Raw genomic sequence first — 10,508 nt, 5'->3', positions numbered from 1 at the left:
TTTTTTTTGTGTTAGTCACCTCTATAGGACCCCGAAAGTCATGAATAATTATGTAAACACCATTTGAAATCTGAATTTATCTCACTGGCAACAGACTGATGTGGAGATTAAATGCGCCAACAAATGCTTTCCCAAAAATGTCTTCCACAGAACTAAAAAAGAATCGTTAATGGAACCGTTGAGGGCATGAAATTGAATCTGAACTAGAATCACAAACATCAAGATTCCTTCCGATTCCCATGTCTAATCACCACATTCGCGAGAAACTGCAGCACCTCGGACAATTCCACACCCGCCCCGCCCTCAGGGAATGATTGACATCTGGGTATCCGATATCTCACCAAACGGCACCAGCTACATCCAATCAACTGAGGATCTGGTACTTGCAGTCGTTGCCCGTGGATACAACAGGGGGAGCTTCAAAGCAGTTGTTTACAGTTGAGAGCGGCAGTCTGACTGGAGGACTCTGACTGGACGGAGGCATCGGCGAATTTCCTGCAGATGGGCTACAAGCGAACCATTTGGGAAGCGCATGGACAGTAGTTATCACCATCGCACCTAAAGAAAAAAGCAAACTCCACATTATCTTGTAGATGCTCACCGGCCGCTGATAGAATCTCTGACTGGTGCGCATCTTGTCTGGGTTGCTTTAGGACAACAGCAGGATCTTACATTTCTCCTTTTACAACTGACAATTGCTTTTTGTCGGACAAAAAGCACGGGGCGAGATGGATAACGAAAAGTACTTGCCAGAACTAATGGCGGAGAAGGATTCTCTGGACCCGTCCTTCCAGCACTCATTGCGGCTACTTGATCAAGGTAAGTCCCGCTGTCTCCTGTCAAACTATTCGGACATACCTCTTAAATTCTTGTGCACGATGTTGCGTGTTTGTTTCGCGCGGTCACTGGTTGAAAGATTAAGTAAGGAGATGATTTGAAGGACGTTTATTTTGTTGTCCTATTGTTGCCCAATTCTCTTATTGTAACATATTCCAACATTCTACAAATACATGCATGTGTATTGTGGCAAGCCGTATTAACAAGAAATACTTTTACTTTATTTAATTCGAGTAATAGCGTCTAGTATTTTTATCAGTATAAAAGTATCAATTCTTTAAACACTAGGCTAGTTCTGGTTTCAGTAGTGTCCGGCTATTTTATCTATTGAACTGGTTACAACAGCTTAGCCATTACATACTAATACTTACTGTTCCATTTGTTGCTGGTAACAAATTGCATTTTCCCCTCTCAAATATTCGCTAGTATCTTTTCAAGTTTTTCAAGTACTAGTTACATAGACACCATACCCTTTTAGTAGACACTAGTGTGTTCCCGTTGTTTCTAGTATTGAACCATAAAGTATCCATTTAGACTAATATTACATATCACAAGTGAAATAAAATGTAACTTGTAATGTTAATAGTGACAGTAAATTCTAGTGTACTAGTCACATATTCATGCTAGTGTCATGTTACTAGCGTCTAATTGAATATACACTAATCGCTACTGGAAGTACTAGTAGCTAATTACTAGTAAAACTGAAGAATTGTCACTATTGAATTACTTTCTAGCCAATTAAAGCAAGTAACATAAATAAATACTAGAGTAATAATGTTAAAACTTTGTACCTGCTTATTGGTATACATTAAAATGAGATAAAATGTTGTCTGCCAGAAGGTTTTGAACTTCATCCTAAATCTGCTTCTTTAAACAATGTATGTGCAAATGTAGGTTATATGATTTGTTGACGATTTTGCATATGTATTTTTCTGTTCACTGTGAGGAATTAAGCATTTTTATTTCTCAAGAGCTTGAGCTCATTTGCGCTTCTCTAAAGAAGCAGAGCAGATTTGAGTCCAGAGAGAGTGCAGACTCATTAATTAATCCGTTTTAAGAGCGCTGCGCAGAACTGATATTTTTGATAACGAATGTAGCAGGTGCAGTTATTCACATCTCTGGATTGGATGTAAATCTTTTGGGGCTCTCAGGCAAATCGACATCGAATGGAAAGTGTTTAAACGCCAGAGCGTTTTATCTAGTTATTTGTTTTTGAATTTTGTTTTAGAATTTGCATTCAAATGATTTATTTTTAAGACATAAACAATCTTCCTTGTCTTATATATGAACAGCTTGAGGTAAGTTTGAAGGTTTGGTTTGAAAGTTGGTTTGCAAAGACTCACATGACTGGTCATATTCAAAATGTTGATGAATGTAGCATGAATCCTGTAGCAAGAAAGTAGGGGAAAATGGCATTCAGTCTTATACCTTTTTTAATCCTACCAGTTAAAAAACTTTGTCACATAGCTGTCATAGATTTGCACTCCATCTCTTTCTCTCATCTGACTGCTCTCAGTTGCAATGTTGCACAAGTAATTTACTCGTGAAACAACTTGATGCTATTGCAGAGGCAATGTGCACCTCGTCATGCGATCCACTGAAAATATTTCCCAGGATTCAATGGGCAGAATCAGCTGTAGGATCTCCAACTAAAACCACAGAGCTTTAAAAATGGTGTACCAGTGCGAAAGAGAGTCCGTTTGCAGCTTTAGGCATGGTGCAGCCATTCTTCAATTAAATCCACACTTATGCAATAGAATGTGTTTCCTGGCTGTTACTCTTGAGTTCACTTTGCCCAAGGGAGTGACTGAAGGTCTAAGAGCTCTAACACACTAAGGCATATGTGGTTTGATAATAAGCTGCAGCATCAGCATAGCATGGAGCATGTTCTTTTTGAGCAACTATTCATATATTAATGGGGAATGGGATTGAGGCTCTTGTTTGAGCATAATTTCTTAAAGTAATATTCGAAAGTCATTATTTACTCACCTTCATGTTGGTTCAAACCCACATGCTGTGTATTTGTGTAACTGACGTTTTTAAGTTTTAAATTTTTATTCTGCATTTGTAAAGTGACCACAGATGTCAAGTTCCAAAAAAACAAAACCACAACAAAACAAGCAAATACTATAAAAGTAGTCCATTTTGTGTTTCACAGAAGAAAAAAAAAAGCATATTGTTTTGTAACTGGGACTGAGAGTGTATGTGCTGGGAAGGAACAGTGTAAAATTGAATCATAAATGTGTCTTAAACTGAAGAGACTACAAATTTTCACTTTTTATAAGTGGAGTGATGCTTTTTCCTATGCAATATCCAAAAAATGTGGTCAAAAAGTGATCATTCCACACTAACTTTTCAACTCACGGATTGGGATTGTGGCTAAACTCAAGTATGTCATCAGGCATCAAGCCTGTCTCGCTTCTCAGCAAAAGCAGTGTGGCGCCATCTCTTCATCAAAGACACATCAACATGCCATGGAGGAAGATATTCAGACGAGTTGTGTCACCAGATTTCTGCAGAGACCGGTAGGGATTGGCGTGAGAACGTCAGTGTTTCTGTCAGAGCGATGAGCTGGGGCTATGACCAGCATAGCAGATAACACATTTTTCACACTTTCACACTCAGCACTTTTCTGCCTTATCACTCCATCTCGCTCCTTTTCTCTTTAAGAAATTGGAAGGCCTTTTAGCAGCACGATATCTCGTAGTGAGAAGCATGATGACAGAAGGACAGAGTTTAAACCTCTTTTCAGTTTCTGTACCGTTTCGCTCACAGCAATGAAAACGAGAGAGAGAGAGAGAGAACGAGAAACTGAGAAAGCTGGGAAGAAAGAGACTGCTTCATAAGTGTATTTGCTCGTTTATTAAGAAAGATGCAATTTGCAAGTAATTAGCTAACATCTCTGAATGTTTTATTGGCAGAAATCAGCATAGGCGTCCTGGGGTTTGGAGATGTTTGCGTGGCTGCTAAATCTTGAGAAAAACTTGCCGCTCTTATCTCCAGTATACTACAGATGGCTCATGATGTCATGTCGAGTAGCTCTCAACTTAGAATCCTTAACTAAATTATGTAATTGGCAGGAGAAAAGGAAGAAGAAGAGAAAGAATAAGCGACATAAAAATACACATTCGCGCATACATAGGTGTTCACACTGTTTGGCGTGATACACAGCCCGCTAAACAAATCTTTGCTGGCTTGAAACAGATGCAGTGGGAGTTTCATTAAACCAGCGCACACCAACAGTCACCAAACTCCCAAATCCCACACAATCTTTTTGCTTAATTGCTTTAGAAAGGCCTTTCTTATAAGCATGTGAGGCGCTAATTAGGTATTTAGTGTAATTGTGCTCCATTAAATTAAAAACTGATCCATAATTGTGGCTTAGAAAAGTAAAATTTAATGTTCCAGTAAAGACTTAGACCACATACCTGAGTTTACTTTTAGTAGCAATGTGTATAGTATTCTACCATATAGAAAAGTTTTTTTTTTTTTTTTTTGAAGATGGTTGTGTATATATTGTCAGTGTGGGTATTACTTGATATACATCACAACTAAATGCATAGTAATTTATGCCAGTGTCATTATTGTATTGCAAATGAAGTGCACTAAATGCATCGGAGATTCAGCCATGTCACACGATTGCTTCACTTTTGTTCACCACTTGAATATGGCAGGTCCTAGAGGTTGCTTCGTCTGTAATTGAACTATAGAAAATTAAATGAATGCATACACATATCCAATAAAAATACAAATGCATCAAAACACATTAGCCCGTGTATGCTGTATCCCTTGTTGAAGCATAGAGAAATAAATGCTTGTGCAAATTCACAAAGCTCTGACCACAGCATGTACTGTGTAAGATGGTCTGTAAGATTCATTTAAGATTCAGGAAGAGACATTGATTCTTGTTATGATACAGAGATCTGTAGAAAAAAACATTTTTTGTTTCTTCCCTCTCTGCCCTTTGGTCCGTGGCTGTATGCCGGCTTACAAAACCACCCACCAGCAAACAGAAAGAGTGCCTGGCAGTGCATCAAATGCCTTGTGAACGGAGATAGATGGAGACAGTCAGAGAGATAAATTGCAAAGAGAATGGTACTTGATTGAGATAATCATCACTGTCTCACAGACGCCCGGGGCAGCGTTAATATATTATCATGTGCGTACATGAATAGCTGTTGCTAAGAGTTTCTGATCTGAGATCAGGTCAGTTGGTGCTAATAGTACTGGAGATGATAGGATAAAGACAGATCTGGGCTTACTTTTAACGTATAAATGCTCACTGGCAGATTGAACAGATCTTTAAAAACTGTTTTTAACGATTCAGGGTTACGTTACATCTCTTACCTATAATTCTATGAGCAATCTTATGTTTTTTTATGACAACATTACTTCAACATACTGTAGATAATGCATCACGTACCTCTTATATTTACTACTCTCTTTCATTGCAGGACAGATGTGCTACTCTCTCAAATTCAAGATTAGAAGTGATTTTTATTCTTATTTTGAAAAAAGAATAGGGTTTTATTTTTGTGATTTAATAATGCATGCATCAGAGTATTGTAAATATAAAACTTCAATAGTAAATAGTAAAAATAAAGCTTCAAAATTATGTACATAAAATACAGTACAGAAAGAGAGAGAAGTTACAATCAATGTATCCTACAATAAAAATGTCTATACAGCACAATATATCACTTATACTCCTGACCGCCAAACGAAGCTCATTAGTCGATCGTTAACCAGTAAGATTAGAATGTCCTTTTTTTGTTGTTGTTTTGTACAGGGCTTTTTAGCTTTATATGCGCGAATAGCAGCAGCATAAACAAGACCGTGAGGATTCAATCGTCGCATCATGCACCTGCAGTGCTTCTGTGAAAGGAGAAAAACAGAAATTAAGTCTATAAAAAGGAATAAAATAATTAAAATAAAATAATTAGGATCACACAAAATATATAATAGGCTATAATATAATTAAAAGATTAACAAAAGGGGAAAAAAATACTGTGCAACAAGTATAGGCTACGCTAGTTTTTGTGACACTCTTAATGCATTTAATTTCTTTTCTTTATATCTTTATTTGATGTAATCCATCTGATCGCACAGGCGCCTCACGCACACACAAACAACATTAGTTCTAGCGTTGCCTGACATTTCAGTCATTCATCATCAAACTAAAATGCAGTCAACCAAACTTAGCGTATAAAATCAGCGTGCAGCGCCCAAACAAACATTTTTGCACGTGAAGGATTTTTCACGGATATTAGAACATGACTGAAGTATAAAGCCATGTTTAGGCTACATAATGAATAATAGTTATGCAAACAAATGTTACAAATATGGCAAAAATTTATACATTTGGATTCTTGTGGTATGAGGCAGGCTCGTGAGCCCAATGCCGTTTCAGTTTTGCTTGACACTTGTATGCTGTTTATAATGAATGCCACTATAGCCTAATTTGTGTTTATTTTACAGTTTAAAATATCATTTTATAACTACTTATTTTTCATTCTTGTTCTGTTCTGAATACCGTTAAATTTAAAATATTTGTTGTAGAGTGAGGGGAACTAAAAAGGCTGTTTATATGTTCCAGTATTTTAATACACATAAATTACATATATTAATGTAGCCTAATTGTTTGCAATTAGGCCTACAAGGTTAACGGGTGTTTTTGGAGTAAGATAAATTTCTCTTTCACGAGATTACTTCCTCTTTTTGGCCGGGTTTCGTTTCTCCGTGTCCTAAACTCTAGGGGCGGGGGTTCTAAACCAGGGTGTTTTTAGGGGCGTGATATTCAAATGACGATTGTTTTCTGCTGCCACATTTATCTACATACGATCATTCGTACGACGAGATTGCCGGCATACGAATGTTTCATGAATCACACGTGAACTCTGTCGTAAGTTGATTTGTGCGTACCGATCTGCGCTCGTTTCTACGTTAGATTGATAAATGAGGCCCATTGTGTTTATACTTTGTTTGTTCTAACCTTACGGTGTTTTGAGCAAATTCTGTGTAACCTAAACACCTCTGATTGGCTATTACATTCACATGCTCAACAAACATGTCTGTGATTGGTTACATTGCTCAAGGCTTCAAGAACATGTTGTAAATAGAAATCTTTAATGCTATTCACAGAGTTCTCACACACATTCAAACGGGAGCTTTTGAAAGCAGCGGGAACCGAATTGACCCAGGACTCTGTATTAGCGGTACTGCAGAAAAGCTGGTATTGTAAAATTTTTTTTAAATGTAAGTATCAACTTGGTACCAACGTACTAGTACTTTTGACAACACTACATCAAGAAGGATAAAAACAATGGTGTTTGCACTACAAATGAATGCAAAGCAAACTAGAGAAATGCAAACGGACTGAATGCTTTAGTGTTTTCTTTGCATAAATCCGTTTTCTCAAACATTCATATCCTTGTAACGAGTTACCAGAGGTTGGCTTAAAAAGCATCCATAACTCCTTTATCTTGCTGTTCTTTTTATTTTTCGTATTGCTCTGTCACTAGTTGATCCTGCTTAGGCAGTTAATGACAAGTACTTATTACAGGATGTCTTTTCACTGAAAGGATTGCAGCAATGCACTCTCTCTTATTCACTTTTCCTCTGTGTGAAGTGAGAACTGTTTCCTGAGAGACTCGAATTGTTCCTCATAAAATCTAATGACTGCTCGTTAACTGCAGTCAACACATATTGATTTTACCCTTAACATCTGATTAAGGTTCCTAGTTATGTCAAAGAAATGACTAGCCAGTGTAATTTACTGTGAGCTGTGTTTTATTTCCCAGCGTTGCGCTGGGTGATCATCTCCAAGGGACGAATAATATTTAATGGTGAAGTATGTCATTTCCTCCACCATTAGCAGCGCCAAAGCAGGTCTGCACAAAAGTTTTTCGTCTTCCTTTGCTTAGTCCCACCTCAAACTCAAGCCAATGTCCAATCTCCTCAAACAGACTGCAGTTTCATTTCATGCCGCTAGCAGTGCAGAAATGGCACACTTCACCTTTAACGACCAAATAAATCAGTTTAAGAATCATGAATCAGGTTTACAGGACTTTTATGAGAGGGAGTAACCAGTGCGTGTCCTGTGTGACATTGTTTTCAGAATCTATTTTTACGTTTGTATTTACTAAAATGCAATAGATGTTCGCGTGTCACCTCGGATTATGCCATCCCGATCTCAAGCCGCAGTCGTTTCGCGGCTCCTCTACAGGTGTAATCCTCTCCAGCGGGCCTTGCGTGATGGAATGGGTGATTTTAAAGCATTCTCTTCCCCCATAAAACGCAGCGGTGTGGAAAACGCACCACACTTCTCATTTTCTGTTTGAGGGTAGAAAAGAGCGGCTTTTTTTGTGTCTGCGTTTGTCAGTCTCAGCAGTTTCCGTGTGGGGGCTTTCTCAGGTCAGCTCGAAAAACAAATGAGCCTGGAATCTCAGACGCCGAGCACTGATTCGACACCATGGGTCAGGGATAATGAGCTGGAGCGTGTAGCTGTGAAATACTGTCTCTGCATGTTTGAGGAAGAGAGGCGCTCCGTTCCCCCTCCCTTCCTCTACGTCTTGCCCTTGAGAACTGGAAATCCGTAATGTGATATGTAGTCTTGTGGTCTTACCAAACAACCTGTGGTGACCAATAATTCCCCTCGACTGCAGTATTTCCATAGGCTGCTGAGAGAGAACCTGATTCTGTCCAGTTCACCCAAAAACGAAAATCCTGTCTTCATTAATACACTCCCATGTAGTTCGAAACTCATCAAGTGTATTTTGAAGAGATTCAATGCTGTTTCCCATACATTGAATGTGTATTGAGGCTATGTACATTTCTGTTCAAAAGTCAATTGATCAAAAGTGTCAGTAAAGACATTTATAATGTTACAAAAGATTTCTACTTCAAAAAAAAATCTGTTCTTTTGAACTTTGTATTCCTTAAAGAATCCTGAAAGAAAATGCATCATGGTTTTTAAGCAGCAAAACTGTTTTCAACATTGAAAATATATATATTTTTTCTTGACCGGCAAATCAGCATATTAGAAAGATTTCTGAAGGATCATGTGAAACTGAAGACTGGAGTAATGATGCTAAAAATTCAGCTTTGCTATCACAGGAATAAATTACATTTTAAAATATATTCAAACAGAAAACAGTTATTTTAAGTTGTAATAATATTTCAGAATATTGCTGTTTTAACTATATTTTTAATCAAATAAATGCAGCCTTGTGGTCAGGTGATCATGAGAGATGACTTTCAAAAACATAAAAAAAAAAAAAAAATGTATCAACCCCAAACTTTTGGGCTGCATATAGCAGCAAAAAATTTGAATTTGAATACATTTCAAATAAAAAATCATATATACTGTATAGAAATTTGGCTTGTTAGTTTCAATTCTGGGATATGGAAATCAGTAACATTTGGTGATTTTGTACTTTCAGCTCTGTTTAATTTTACTATGTTTAAATCCATTCTGCAAATTTACCCCCAAAATCCATGCAGTCTGTGGATTCCGTCTGTGTCGACTTAGGGCTTCAGAAGACTTAATTCTGTCACATGATGACACAGTTTTCATTTTTGGTCGAACTGTTCCTTTGAATAATGCACAGGCTTTTTGTTTACAGCTTTAGGACAGATGTGACATGGGTTCGATACAGCTAAACGATCCCAATCTGTGCTCAGGAGTGTTCGGTACTTACATTAGGGAGCTCACGGTGAGGCTGTCTGGCAAACCTTCAACCCGCGGCACTCTAATGTTAATCTAGGCCACCAATCCACCCCTGTGGTGCTCCCATCCTCATTTATACAGTATTAATCTTTTACCGCTGCAGGATGTTAATGCATCGCTCAGAAGAGCAAGGGACAGTACAACAGCAGCCCTGGATAAGAGGATTAGAGAGACACAGAGAGAGAGAGAGAGAGAGAGAGGGAGAGAGGGAGAGAGAGAGAGAGAGACTCTGTTAATCAGTATGTCTTTGTGCTCCGGGCTACAGTTTGAATAAGGCCACACTCCTCCGTGGGGAGAAAGTTATTTATGAAGGACTGCCACCAAATTAAATTTCAAAAGGCAGGGAGAAGGCAATAGGAGAACGAAATGGAAGGATGAAATTGGAATTGGAATGGCTGAAAAAATAGGAGGCGGGAAAACAAGCTGGACAGATAGGAAACAAATAAAGCTGGAATGAAAGAAAGACGAGAAGTAGAATATGATAGTATGTAAATAAGACGGTTCTTCATGGTGCTTGTGTTTGCTGTGCGACTGAAGATGGCTCTCGGATACAGGCGGTACAGTGGAGACACTTTTGGCCAGCGGATATCTGGCAGTGGGGCCTCATTCGTTGGACTTTCTGGGTATCACTGGAAGACGGGGCGCGCATGAGTGTGATTTCAGAGAGAGCTGCGATCTTCACACTTCGAAAGGTGTTTTTTGTCTCTTTTCACAACACAGGGTGTTTCTCAGATCCAGATGCTTTCACTAGGAAGCTGAAAATCTCCTGCAGTACTCACAGTATGAGTGTGATTGTACGGTGACGCATTGCTGCCACACACATATAATTTTTTCCACTCAATTATGTCGTAATAACGAGATGTTATGTCGTTTTAACGACATCTTTTCTCGTTTTAACGACATCTTTTCTCGTAATAATAACGAGATGTTTTCTCGTTAAAAC

At 38.3% G+C, this 10,508-nt stretch overlaps 1 protein-coding gene across 1 annotated transcript in view; it reads left to right on the top strand.

Annotated features, from left to right (window-relative positions):
- The first annotated feature begins 450 nt into the window (after window positions 1-450).
- khdrbs3 (KH domain containing, RNA binding, signal transduction associated 3) overlaps window positions 451-10,508 on the top strand; it is a 155,355-nt gene continuing 145,297 nt past the window's right edge. The window contains exon 1 of the mRNA XM_016545914.1: window positions 451-819. Coding sequence (XP_016401400.1) covers window positions 729-819 — 91 coding nt within the window. The 5' untranslated portion in view covers window positions 451-728. The remainder of the gene's footprint in view (window positions 820-10,508) is intronic.

The sequence above is a fragment of the Sinocyclocheilus rhinocerous genome, unplaced genomic scaffold (genome assembly GCF_001515625.1).
Source record: "Sinocyclocheilus rhinocerous isolate Xijiao unplaced genomic scaffold, SAMN03320098_v1.1 scaffold430, whole genome shotgun sequence".
Lineage (NCBI taxonomy): Eukaryota > Metazoa > Chordata > Actinopteri > Cypriniformes > Cyprinidae > Sinocyclocheilus > Sinocyclocheilus rhinocerous.
Note: the sequence above shows the minus strand (reverse complement) of the source record. Positions and strands in the feature narration are given on the sequence as shown.